The sequence below is a fragment of the Leptodactylus fuscus genome, chromosome 1 (assembly GCF_031893055.1).
Source record: "Leptodactylus fuscus isolate aLepFus1 chromosome 1, aLepFus1.hap2, whole genome shotgun sequence".
NCBI classification, from domain to species: Eukaryota; Metazoa; Chordata; class Amphibia; order Anura; family Leptodactylidae; genus Leptodactylus; species Leptodactylus fuscus.
In genome coordinates, this window is record NC_134265.1 from 277,902,266 (window position 1) to 277,916,652 (window position 14,387).

The 14,387-nt window shown below is 48.1% G+C and overlaps 1 protein-coding gene across 5 annotated transcripts in view; it reads right to left on the reverse strand.

Annotated features, from left to right (window-relative positions):
• The window catches only part of INPP4B (inositol polyphosphate-4-phosphatase type II B), a 469,700-nt gene that overhangs the window by 147,408 nt on the left and 307,905 nt on the right, over window positions 1–14,387 (reverse strand). For all 5 annotated transcript variants that reach the window (XM_075288123.1, XM_075288124.1, XM_075288134.1 and 2 more), the window contains one exon: window positions 1,876–1,948. In XM_075288123.1, the coding sequence (XP_075144224.1) occupies window positions 1,876–1,948 (73 nt within the window). The remainder of the gene's footprint in view (window positions 1–1,875; window positions 1,949–14,387) is intronic.

Consider the following 14,387-nt stretch of genomic DNA (forward strand, 5'->3'; position numbering starts at 1 on the left):
AAGAATGAGGAGAACCCATGGACTATTGTATCTCCGAACCACCCAGTCTCCCACCCACTTAACGCCTGCGCCCCAACCCACTCCTTCACCCCCAACCACTCTCTTTTGCAATGCCAAACATATATTCGGACGTGCCAAAAAGCTTTTTTTATTTGATCTGATTTGATTTGTGAAATCACCAGTTCCAATTCCTGGACAACCTCTTTAATAAGTTGTAGGGTGACAAGGACTGTCTAATTCAAGTCTGGCATATTCATGAGTTATGAATTCTCCCAACCCATCAGCTGCAGCCTGACAACTTTCTCTCTCTTTCTCCACAAAGGAAAGTAACACCAATCAAGTTACACAGACATTTTTGTCAGTAAATCTAGAATTTTAGGGCCATGAATGAAGCCATCCCATCAATCGGCTCTAGGGGACTACTTCAGACTACTCTTTGAATAAATGGGTGACCATGTACTATGTGGTTGCACTAAATCTGCTAGAGGGAGAACTTATTTTTCAAGCAGAGACCCTGAGCAAAGGGCCTTCTCCTTGATGCCAACACACTAATATTGTATATGGGACAGGGTTGCCCCTGAAGGCCTTTAGATCTCATTACTTTGCATATTAAAGTCTGATAGGAAGACATGATGGAATGGTTCTCTGATATGTTCATTGGCATTAAAATATAGGCCTGGGAAGGAGCCCACAGATCATTCCTGTCATGTGGCCCTTATCTGTTTGTGTTTTCAACTAATACCTAGCTTTGTTGTTGCCAGAGAATTAAAGGGGTTGGCCACTTTCAGACCAATATTGACAAACAAATGTACAATAAAAAGATACAATTTTCCAATATACTTTCTGTATCAATTCTGTACTCATCACATGACCATGGACCGTAAATCACATGACCATGGTCAGAGTTTTATCCACTAGAAGTAACAGAATGAATGACAGCAAGCAGAGATGTAGAAAACCGTGAGGAATTGATACAGAAAGTATATTGGAAAATTGTATATCTTTTTATTGTACATTTGTTTATCAATATTGGTCTGAAAGTGGCCAACCCCTTTAAGTTTGATACGTTAACAATGACATACAAAGTCATCCATGAGCTCTCCCAATATGTCCTCAGTGAGACTCCTCACATGTAATCTCCAAACTTACACCATTATTGTTTTGCTCTCCTTTTGTCTGCGCCTCACACAGTTGTTTCCTGTACATTTCCCGAACTTTGTGCAGTCCCTCACCCTCCAAATCTTCAAATGAAGTCTGCACCCCCTCTTCAGAGAAGCCTTCAACCTACAACAATGCTGCCACTACCATATCATCTGAACAGTTCTAACCTCACCTATTTTCCCCTGTAGATTGTAAGTCAAGGGTCCTCTCCGCCTCTGTACGAGTCAGTCACTCGTTTAGTTCATGGTTATTGTGCTTGTTTTGCCTTATGCAAGGTCTTAGACCCTTTTCTTTATATCTAGAGTGCCATGACATTAATAGTGTTTTCAAAATAATAATATTAATAATGTTGCAATGACATCTCTTACATGCTGGAACAACTGATTGCATATAATTGATGCTGGTGGTTGACCCTTAAAGCTACAGACGAGATGCTTTACCAAGGTTTCTAATCTGTAATGATAGTGACATCTTGATCCTTATAGATGAACAGAGCATAATGTGTTAACAGCGAGGATGGCAATGGCAGCAAGTCCCAGCTGCTACTATAGAAAGTACAGGCAGAAGTTATTTCAGCAATCATTTCATGACATCCCAGGTTCACATGAGAACAGTCTGAAGACTTAGAAAGACGGATCTACAAAACATAATCTTATAGAAGAACGTGGTTCACATTCCTACAGCAATGATAAATGATAGACAATTCTATCTTACCTGAATTTAGTAAAGGCAGATTGTCACTCCCACTGAGCAGTTCAGGTGAAGAGCACTCACACACTAAGGCGCACTGGATAAAGACATAAATATAGTTAGGAACCATAATGTAGCATATTTATTCATTCAGTGCACAGCGTCTACTATTCTCATCATAAGTAACACATGAAGGTCAAATGATATCACTGAAGTTACGGCAGGACATACATTTCACTGCAGCAGCTAGTACAAGGGAAATGTAGTACTGCATGGTACCCTTTCCAATAAATGTAATATATGGCCATGTAGAGTCATAGCAGGGGCAAAAGATATTTGAAAGTGGTTCTCTGTTCTAACTATGGGACACTCTGTCCTCCCTTTACTATGTCCATGTGCTTTAATGGAAAGGAGTTCTCTTGCCGAGTATACCCTTCTAGATATTATATTTAGAGATGAGCGAACACTAAAATGTTCGAGGTTCGAAATTCGATTCGAACAGCCGCTCAATGTTCGTGTGTTCGAACGGGTTTCGAACCCCATTATAGTCTATGGGGAACAGATACTCGTTAAGGGGGAAACCCAAATCCGTGTCTGGAGGGTCACCAAGTCCACTATGACACCCCAGGAAATGATGCCAACACCTCTGGAATCACACTGGGACAGCAGGGGAAGCATGTCTGGGGGCATCTAACACACCAAAGACCCTCTATTACCCCAACATCACAGCCTAACAACTACACACTTTACACACTCAATACCACCTCTCTGACAGTAGGAAAACACCTTGAAACATGTGTATTTGGCACTTGCAGTGAGGAGAGCTTGTCACCAGCAGTGAATTTGGCCCTTGTAGTAAGTTGAGGTTGGCACCAACATTTGTTTTGAAAATCAGGGTGGATTGAGCCTCTAACCAGCAGAGTTTGGGCAAATTCATGGTGGAGGGAGCCTCTAAAAACCCCAGTTTGGACCAATTCATGGTGGAGGGAGACTCTAAAAACCCCAGTTTGGACCAATTCATGGTGGAGGGAGCCTCTAAAAACCCCAGTTTGGACCAATTCATGGTGGAGGGAGCCTCTAACCAGCCCAGTTTGGGCAAATTCATGGTGGAGGGAGCCTCTAACCAGCCCAGTTTGGACCAATTAATGGTGGAGGGAGCCTCTAACCAGCCCAGTTTGGACCAATTAATGGTGGAGGGAGCCTCTAACCACCCCAGTTTGGACCAATTCATGGTGGAGGGAGCCTCTAACCAGCCCAGTTTGGACCAATTCATGGTGGAGGGAGCCTCTAAAAAACCCAGTTTGGACCAATTCATGGTGGAGGGAGCCTCTAAACAGCCCAGTTTGGGCAAATTCATGGTGGAGGGAGCCTCTAACCACCCCAGTTTGGACCAATTCATGGTGGAGGGAGCCTCTAAAAACCCCAGTTTGGACCAATTCATGGTGGAGGGAGCCTCTAACCAGCCCAGTTTGGGCAAATTCATGGTGGAGGGAGCCTCTAAACAGCCCAGTTTGGGCAAATTCATGGTGGAGGGAGCCTCTAACCAGCCCAGTTTGGACCAATTCATGGTGGAGGGAGCCTCTAACCAGCCCAGTTTGGGCAAATTCATGGTGGAGGGAGCCTCTAAACAGCCCAGTTTGGGCAAATTCATGGTGGAGGGAGCCTCTAACCAGCCCAGTTTGGACCAATTCATGGTGGAGGGAGCCTCTAACCAGCCCAGTTTGGGCAAATTCATGGTGGAGGGAGCCTCTAAACAGCCCAGTTTGGGCAAATTCATGGTGGAGGGAGCCTCTAACCAGCCCAGTTTGGACCAATTAATGGTGGAGGGAGCCTCTAAACAGCCAAGTTTTGGGAAATTCATGGTGGAGGGAGCCTCTAACCAGCCCAGTTTGGACCAATTCATGGTGGAGGGAGCCTCTAACCAGCCCAGTTTGGACCAATTCATGGTGGAGGGAGCCTCTAAACAGCCCAGTTTGGGCAAATTCATGGTGGAGGGAGCCTCTAAAAAACCCAGTTTGGACCAATTCATGGTGGAGGGAGCCTCTAATTAGCCCAGTTTGGACCAATTAATTGTGGAGGGAGCCTCTAACCAGCCCAGTTTGGACCAATTAATGGTGGAGGGAGCCTCTAACCACCCCAGTTTGGGCAAATTCATGGTGGAGGGAGCCTCTAACCAGCCCAGTTTGGACCAATTAATGGTGGAGGGAGCCTCTAAACAGCCAAGTTTTGGGAAATTCATGGTGGAGGGAGCCTCTAACCAGCCCAGTTTGGACCAATTCATGGTGGAGGGAGCCTCTAAACAGCCCAGTTTGGGCAAATTCATGGTGGAGGGAGCCTCTAACCAGCCAAGTTTGGACCAATTCATGGTGAAGGGAGCCTCTAAAAACCCGTTTGCACCAATTCATGGTGGAGGGAGCCTCTAACCAGCCCAGTTTGGGCAAATTCATGGTGGAGGGAGCCTCTAAACAGCCCAGTTTGGGCAAATTCATGGTGGAGGGAGCCTCTAACCAGCCCAGTTTGGACCAATTCATGGTGGAGGGAGCCTCTAACCAGCCCAGTTTGGGCAAATTCATGGTGGAGGGAGCCTCTAAACAGCCCAGTTTGGGCAAATTCATGGTGGAGGGAGCCTCTAACCAGCCCAGTTTGGACCAATTAATGGTGGAGGGAGCCTCTAACCAGCCCAGTTTGGGCAAATTCATGGTGGAGGGAGCCTCTAAACAGCCCAGTTTGGGCAAATTCATGGTGGAGGGAGCCTCTAACCAGCCCAGTTTGGACCAATTCATGGTGGAGGGAGCCTCTAACCAGCCCAGTTTGGGCAAATTCATGGTGGAGGGAGCCTCTAAACAGCCCAGTTTGGGCAAATTCATGGTGGAGGGAGCCTCTAACCAGCCCAGTTTGGACCAATTAATGGTGGAGGGAGCCTCTAAACAGCCAAGTTTTGGGAAATTCATGGTGGAGGGAGCCTCTAACCAGCCCAGTTTGGACCAATTCATGGTGGAGGGAGCCTCTAAACAGCCCAGTTTGGGCAAATTCATGGTGGAGGGAGCCTCTAAACAGCCAAGTTTGGACCAATTCATGGTGAAGGGAGCCTCTAAAAACCCGTTTGGACCAATTCATGGTGGAGGGAGCCTCTAACCAGCCCAGTTTGGGCAAATTCATGGTGGAGGGAGCCTCTAAACAGCCCAGTTTGGGCAAATTCATGGTGGAGGGAGCCTCTAACCAGCCCAGTTTGGACCAATTCATGGTGGAGGGAGCCTCTAACCAGCCCAGTTTGGGCAAATTCATGGTGGAGGGAGCCTCTAAACAGCCCAGTTTGGGCAAATTCATGGTGGAGGGAGCCTCTAACCAGCCCAGTTTGGACCAATTAATGGTGGAGGGAGCCTCTAAACAGCCAAGTTTTGGGAAATTCATGGTGGAGGGAGCCTCTAACCAGCCCAGTTTGGACCAATTCATGGTGGAGGGAGCCTCTAACCAGCCCAGTTTGGACCAATTCATGGTGGAGGGAGCCTCTAAACAGCCCAGTTTGGGCAAATTCATGGTGGAGGGAGCCTCTAAAAAACCCAGTTTGGACCAATTCATGGTGGAGGGAGCCTCTAATTAGCCCAGTTTGGACCAATTAATTGTGGAGGGAGCCTCTAACCAGCCCAGTTTGGACCAATTAATGGTGGAGGGAGCCTCTAACCACCCCAGTTTGGGCAAATTCATGGTGGAGGGAGCCTCTAACCAGCCCAGTTTGGACCAATTAATGGTGGAGGGAGCCTCTAAACAGCCAAGTTTTGGGAAATTCATGGTGGAGGGAGCCTCTAACCAGCCCAGTTTGGACCAATTCATGGTGGAGGGAGCCTCTAAACAGCCCAGTTTGGGCAAATTCATGGTGGAGGGAGCCTCTAAAAAACCCAGTTTGGACCAATTCATGGTGGAGGGAGCCTCTAATTAGCCCAGTTTGGACCAATTAATTGTGGAGGGAGCCTCTAACCAGCCCAGTTTGGACCAATTCATGGTGGAGGGAGCCTCTAACCAGCCCAGTTTGGGCAAATTCATGGTGGAGGGAGCCTCTAAACAGCCCAGTTTGGGCAAATTCATGGTGGAGGGAGCCTCTAACCAGCCCAGTTTGGACCAATTCATGGTGGAGGGAGCCTCTAAACAGCCAAGTTTTGGGAAATTCATGGTGGAGGGAGCCTCTAACCAGCCCAGTTTGGACCAATTCATGGTGGAGGGAGCCTCTAAACAGCCCAGTTTGGGCAAATTCATGGTGGAGGGAGCCTCTAAACAGCCAAGTTTGGACCAATTCATGGTGAAGGGAGCCTCTAAAAACCCGTTTGGACCAATTCATGGTGGAGGGAGCCTCTAACCAGCCCAGTTTGGGCAAATTCATGGTGGAGGGAGCCTCTAAACAGCCCAGTTTGGGCAAATTCATGGTGGAGGGAGCCTCTAACCAGCCCAGTTTGGACCAATTCATGGTGGAGGGAGCCTCTAACCAGCCCAGTTTGGGCAAATTCATGGTGGAGGGAGCCTCTAAACAGCCCAGTTTGGGCAAATTCATGGTGGAGGGAGCCTCTAACCAGCCCAGTTTGGACCAATTAATGGTGGAGGGAGCCTCTAAACAGCCAAGTTTTGGGAAATTCATGGTGGAGGGAGCCTCTAACCAGCCCAGTTTGGACCAATTCATGGTGGAGGGAGCCTCTAACCAGCCCAGTTTGGACCAATTCATGGTGGAGGGAGCCTCTAAACAGCCCAGTTTGGGCAAATTCATGGTGGAGGGAGCCTCTAAAAAACCCAGTTTGGACCAATTCATGGTGGAGGGAGCCTCTAATTAGCCCAGTTTGGACCAATTAATTGTGGAGGGAGCCTCTAACCAGCCCAGTTTGGACCAATTAATGGTGGAGGGAGCCTCTAACCACCCCAGTTTGGGCAAATTCATGGTGGAGGGAGCCTCTAACCAGCCCAGTTTGGACCAATTAATGGTGGAGGGAGCCTCTAAACAGCCAAGTTTTGGGAAATTCATGGTGGAGGGAGCCTCTAACCAGCCCAGTTTGGACCAATTCATGGTGGAGGGAGCCTCTAAACAGCCCAGTTTGGGCAAATTCATGGTGGAGGGAGCCTCTAAAAAACCCAGTTTGGACCAATTCATGGTGGAGGGAGCCTCTAATTAGCCCAGTTTGGACCAATTAATTGTGGAGGGAGCCTCTAACCAGCCCAGTTTGGGCAAATTCATGGTGGAGGGAGCCTCTAACCAGCCCAGTTTGGACCAATTCATGGTGGAGGGAGCCTCTAACCAGCCCAGTTTGGACCAATTCATGGTGGAGGGAGCCTCTAAAAAACCCAGTTTGGACCAATTCATGGTGGAGGGAGCCTCTAAACAGCCCAGTTTGGGCAAATTCATGGTGGAAGGAGCCTCTAACCAGCAGAGTTGTGGGAAAGCAGGGTGGAGGGAGCCTCTAACCAGCAGAGTTGGTGGAAATCAGGGTGGAGGGAGCCTCTAACCAGCAGAGTTGGGGGAAATCATGTTGGAGGGAGCCTAGTATTAGCAGAATTGTGCAACGCTTATGGTGGATGAGTATGAGGATGCGGAGGAATTGGAGAGGTTGAGTACAGACATGGAGTTTCATGTTGGGGTGCTTTACACAGGTGGGCACAAAAATGAAGGCTCTATCCAGTGGTGGTTCATTTTTATCAAAGTGAGCCGGTCGGCACTCTCAGCTGACAGACGGGTGCGCTTGTCAGTGATGATGCCACCGGCTGCACTGAACACCCTCTCAGATAGGACGCTGGCGGCAGGACAGGACAGCACCTCCAAGGCATATAGGGCAAGTTCAAGCCACAGGTCCAACTTCGACACCCAATACGTGTAGGGCGCAGAGGGGTCGGAGAGGACAGGGCTGTGGTCGGAAAGGTATTCCCGCAACATGCGCCTATACTTCTCACGCCTGGTGACACTAGGACCCTCCGTGGCGGCACTTTGGCGAGGGGGTGCCATCAAGGTGTCCCAGACCTTAGACAGTGTGCCCCTCGTTTGTGTGGACCGGTGAGAACTTGGTTGCCTACTGGAGGAACTGCCCTCCCTGCCGCCAACGTCACATGCTGGAAACATCTCCATCATATTCTGCACCAATTGCCTGTGGCAAGCATTGATGCGATTGGCCCTCCCCTCTACCGGAATAAAAGACGAGATGTTGTTTTTATACCGGGGGTCAAGGATAGCAAAGATCCAGTACTGGTTGTCCTCCATGATTTTGACAATACGCTTGTCGGTTGTAAAGCACCCCAACATGAACTCAGCCATGTCTGCCACAGTGTTAGTTGGCATGACTCCTCTGGCCCCACCGGAAAGTTCAATCTCCATTTCCTCCTCATCCTCCATGTCTACCCATCCGCGCTGCAACAATGGGACGATTCGAAGTTGCCCGGAAGCCTCCTGTATCACCATCACATCATCGGACAACTCTTCTTCCTCCTCCTCCTCCTCCTCCTCCTCCATTAAACGCAGTGAAGCGGACAGATGTGTGGACCTACTCTCCAGCTGTGACGGATCGGATGCTATCCCTAACTCCTCTGTGTGATCTGAGTTATCCCTGATGTCAATCAGGGATTCTCTCAGAACACACAAGAGCGGGATTGTAAGGCTCACCATCGCATCCTCAGAGCTCACCCTCCTTGTGGACTCCTCAAAGACCCGTAGGATGTCACAAAGGTCTCTCATCCATGGCCACTCATGGATGTGAAACTGAGGCAGCTGACTTTGTGGCACCCTAGGGTTTTGTAGCTGGTATTCCATCAAAGGTCTCTGCTGCTCAACCACTCTATTCAACATCTGAAACGTTGAGTTCCAGCGTGTGGGGACGTCGCACAAAAGCCGGTGTTGTGGCACATGCAGGCGTTGCTGGAGAGATTTTAAGCTAGCAGCGGCTACTGTCGACTTGCGAAAGTGGGCGCACATGCGCCGCACTTTCACCAGTAGCTCTGGAACATTGGGGTAGCTCTTTAGGAAACGTTGCACCACTAGGTTGAAGACGTGGGCCAGGCATGGAACATGTTGGAGTCCGGCAAGCTCCAGAGCTGCTACCAGGTTCCGGCCGTTATCACAAACGACCATGCCTGGGCCCAGGTGCAGCGGCTCAAACCATATTGCCGTCTCATCGAGGAGGGCATCCCTCACCTCGGAGGCAGTGTGCTGTCTGTCCCCCAAGCTGATCAGCTTCAGCACAGCCTGCTGACGTCTACCAACGCCAGTGCTGCAACGTTTCCAACTCGTAGCTGGGGTCAATCTAACAGCGGAGGAGGAGGCGGTGGCGGAGGAGGAGGCGGTGGCGGAGGAGGAGGCGGTAGAGGAGGAGGAGGAGGGGGGTGTTCTTCTCGTGTCCCTGCCAGGAATGTTAGGCGGGGAGACGAGGTACACCGGGCCAGTTTGGGAAGCAGTCCCAGCCTCAACTACATTCACCCAGTGTGCCGTCAGTGAAATGTAGCGTCCCTGTCCGCATGCACTTGTCCACGCGTCGGTGGTCAAGTGGACCTTTGTGCAAAGCGCGGAACTAAGGGCCCGCCTGATGTTGAGTGACACGTGCTGGTGCAAGGCGGGGACGGCACACCGGGAGAAGTAGTGACGGCTAGGGACGGCATAGCGAGGTGCCGCAGTTGCCATCAGGTCCAGGAAGGCGGGAGTTTCAACAAGCCGGAACGCCAACATCTCCTGGGCCAGCAGTTTAGCGATGTTGGCGTTCAAGGCTTGCGCGTGTGGGTGGTTAGCAGTGTATTTCTGCCGCCGCTCCAATGTCTGAGAGATGGTGGGTTGTTGTAAAGAAACGCCTGATGGTGCCTTTGATGGTGCAGGAGAAGGAGATAAGACAGGACCAGGGGAGGATGAGGTAGAAGTCAACAAAGTGGCGGAGGCAGATGAAGTGGTGTCCTGGCTCGTCCTCTGGAGTGCATCGCCAGCACAGTCAGCAGTGGCAGTGGCAGAGGCAGAGGCAGTGGCAGTGGCGTGAACGGCAGGCGGCCTTTGTCCTGCCGTTGCTGCCTGCCACTGATTCCAGTGCTTGGATTCCAAATGACGGCGCATTGAAGTGGTGGACAGGTTGCTCTTCTCAGAGCCCCTAATCAATTTCGAGAGGCAAATTGTGCAGACAACACTATATCTGTCCTCGGCGCATTCCTTGAAAAAACTCCACACCTTCGAGAAACGTGCCCTCGAGGTGGGAGTTTTTCGGGGCTGGGTACGAACTGGAACATCTTGGGAGATTCCGGGTGTGGCCTGGCTTCGCCTAAGCTGCTGACCTCTGCCTCTGCCTCTAGCTACCCTTTTTGGTGCTGCACCTGCCTCAACATCCACACTACTTTCCCCGCTTGACATCCCCCCTGTCCAGGTCGGGTCAGTGTCCTCATCATCCACCACTTCCTCTTCCAACTCCTGTCTCATCTCCTCCTCCCGCACAATGCGCCGGTCAACTGGATGCCCTGACGGCAACTGCGTCACATCATCGTCGATGAGGGTGGGTTGCTGGTCATCCACCACCAAATCGAACGGAGATGGAGGAGACTCTAGTGTTTGAGCATCTGGACACAGATGCTCCTCTGTTAGGTTCGTGGAATCGTGACGTGGAGAGGCAGGTTGAGGGACAATGAAAGGAGCGGAGAACAGCTCTGGGGAGCAGGGACAGTTTGGGTTATTGTTCTGTAAAGCTTCGGAATTTTGGGAGGAAGGAAGACAAGACTGTTGGGTAATAGGAGGAGAGGAGGCAGAGTCTGACTGGCTGCTGGACAATGTGCTGTAAGCGTTCTCTGACAGCCATTGCAAGACCTGTTCCTGGTTCTCGGGCCTACTAAGGTTTGTACCCTGCAGTTTAGTTAATGTGGCAAGCAACCCTGGCACTGTGGAGTGGCGCAATGCTTGCTGCCCCACAGGAGTAGGCACGGGACGCCCTGTGGCTTCACTGCTACCTTGCTCCCCAGAACCATTCCCCCGACCTCGCCCACGGCCTCGTCCACGTCCCTTTCCGGGAGCCTTGCGCATTTTGAATTCCTAGTTAGAAATTGGCACTGTATACCAGTAGTAAAAATTGTGGGTGCACGTAACCCCAATATATTCTTTGAATTCCCAGTCAGAAACTGGCACTATATGGCAGTAGCAAGAAATGAGGGTATTTGTATTCCCAATATACTCTTTGAATTCCCAGTCAGACAATGGCACTGTATACCAGTAGTAAAAATTGTGGGTGCACGTAACCCCAATATATTCTTTGAATTCCCAGTCAGAAACTGGCACTATATGGCAGTAGCAAGAAATGAGGGTATTTGTATTCCCAATATACTCTTTGAATTCCCAGTCAGACAATGGCACTGTATACCAGTAGTAAAAATTGTGGGTGCACGTAACCCCAATATATTCTTTGAATTCCCAGTCAGAAACTGGCACTATATGGCAGTAGCAAGAAATGAGGGTATTTGTATTCCCAATATACTCTTTGAATTCCCAGTCAGACAATGGCACTGTATACCAGTAGTAAAAATTGTGGGTGCACGTAACCCCAATATATTCTTTGAATTACCAGTCAGAAACTGGCACTATATGGCAGTAGCAAGAAATGAGGGTATTTGTATTCCCAATATACTCTTTGAATTCCCAGTCAGACAATGGCACTGTATACCAGTAGTAAAAATTGTGGGTGCACGTAACCCCAATATATTCTTTGAATTCCCAGTCAGAAACTGGCACTATATGGCAGTAGCAAAAAATGAGGGTATTTGTATTCCCAATATACTCTTTGAATTCCCAGTCAGACAATGGCACTGTATACCAGTAGTAAAAATTGTGGGTGCACGTAACCCCAATATATTCTTTGAATTCCCAGTCAGAAACTGGCACTATATGGCAGTAGCAAGAAATGAGGGTATTTATAACCCCAATATATTCTTTGAATTCCCAGTCAGACAATGGCACTGTATACCAGTAGTAAAAATTGTGGGTGCACGTAACCCCAATATATTCTTTGAATTCCCAGTCAGAAACTGGCACTATATGGCAGTAGCAAGAAATGAGGGTATTTGTATTCCCAATATACTCTTTGAATTCCCAGTCAGACAATGGCACTGTATACCAGTAGTAAAAATTGTGGGTGCACGTAACCCCAATATATTCTTTGAATTCCCAGTCAGAAACTGGCACTATATGGCAGTAGCAAGAAATGAGGGTATTTGTATTCCCAATATACTCTTTGAATTCCCAGTCAGACAATGGCACTGTATACCAGTAGTAAAAATTGTGGGTGCACGTAACCCCAATATATTCTTTGAATTCCCAGTCAGAAACTGGCACTATATGGCAGTAGCAAGAAATGAGGGTATTTGTATTCCCAATATACTCTTTGAATTCCCAGTCAGACAATGGCACTGTATACCAGTAGTAAAAATTGTGGGTGCACGTAACCCCAATATATTCTTTGAATTCCCAGTCAGAAACTGGCACTATATGGCAGTAGCAAGAAATGAGGGTATTTGTATTCCCAATATACTCTTTGAATTCCCAGTCAGACAATGGCACTGTATACCAGTAGTAAAAATTGTGGGTGCACGTAACCCCAATATATTCTTTGAATTCCCAGTCAGAAACTGGCACTATATGGCAGTAGCAAGAAATGAGGGTATTTGTATTCCCAATATACTCTTTGAATTCCCAGTCAGACAATGGCACTGTATACCAGTAGTAAAAATTGTGGGTGCACGTAACCCCAATATATTCTTTGAATTCCCAGTCAGAAACTGGCACTATATGGCAGTAGCAAGAAATGAGGGTATTTGTATTCCCAATATACTCTTTGAATTCCCAGTCAGACAATGGCACTGTATACCAGTAGTAAAAATTGTGGGTGCACGTAACCCCAATATATTCTTTGAATTACCAGTCAGAAACTGGCACTATATGGCAGTAGCAAGAAATGAGGGTATTTATAACCCCAATATATTCTTTGAATTCCCAGTCAGACAATGGCACTGTATACCAGTAGTAAAAATTGTGGGTGCACGTAACCCCAATATATTCTTTGAATTCCCAGTCAGAAACTGGCACTATATGGCAGTAGCAAGAAATGAGGGTATTTGTATTCCCAATATACTCTTTGAATTCCCAGTCAGACAATGGCACTGTATACCAGTAGTAAAAATTGTGGGTGCACGTAACCCCAATATATTCTTTGAATTCCCAGTCAGAAACTGGCACTATATGGCAGTAGCAAGAAATGAGGGTATTTGTATTCCCAATATACTCTTTGAATTCCCAGTCAGACAATGGCACTGTATACCAGTAGTAAAAATTGTGGGTGCACGTAACCCCAATATATTCTTTGAATTACCAGTCAGAAACTGGCACTATATGGCAGTAGCAAGAAATGAGGGTATTTATAACCCCAATATATTCTTTGAATTCCCAGTCAGACAATGGCACTGTATACCAGTAGTAAAAATTGTGGGTGCACGTAACCCCAATATATTCTTTGAATTCCCAGTCAGAAACTGGCACTATATGGCAGTAGCAAGAAATGAGGGTATTTGTATTCCCAATATACTCTTTGAATTCCCAGTCAGACAATGGCACTGTATACCAGTAGTAAAAATTGTGGGTGCACGTAACCCCAATATATTCTTTGAATTCCCAGTCAGAAACTGGCACTATATGGCAGTAGCAAGAAATGAGGGTATTTGTATTCCCAATATACTCTTTGAATTCCCAGTCAGACAATGGCACTGTATACCAGTAGTAAAAATTGTGGGTGCACGTAACCCCAATATATTCTTTGAATTCCCAGTCAGAAACTGGCACTATATGGCAGTAGCAAGAAATGAGGGTATTTGTATTCCCAATATACTCTTTGAATTCCCAGTCAGACAATGGCACTGTATACCAGTAGTAAAAATTGTGGGTGTATATAGCCCCAATTCTATTGCTAGGGGACTTGCAGGGTATTTCTGGGGTGAAGGTGGGGGGGCACACCGTTGGAACGGGTATCGGGGTATATATCGGGTATACGGGAATACACTGACAGTGTATTCCATTCAGGATCCTGGGAAAGCTGGGTTGCGGCGATTGAGCCCGTCAGTGCCACGTTACACTGACAAGCTTCTCCCTGGAATTTAGCTCTTACAAGAGCTGTTGGTTGTCTTCTCCTTCCTATCCTAGCCTGTCCCTGCCTACCCAGAATCTAAGCCCTAGCTAGCTGGACGGAAACCTCCGTCCTCGGTGAATTGCAAGCTCAGAATGACGCGAAGCTGGGCGTCGCTGTTCTTTTAAATTAGAGGTCACATGTTTTCGGCAGCCAATGGGTTTTGCCTACTTTTTTCAACGTCACCGGTGTCGTAGTTCCTGTCCCACCTACCCTGCGCTGTTATTGGAGCAAAAAAGGCGCCAGGGAAGGTGGGAGGGGAATCGAGTAATGGCGCACTTTACCACGCGGTGTTCGATTCGATTCGAACATGCCGAACAGCCTAATATCCGATCGAACATGAGTTCGATAGAACACTGTTCGCTCATCTCTAATTATATTAACAAA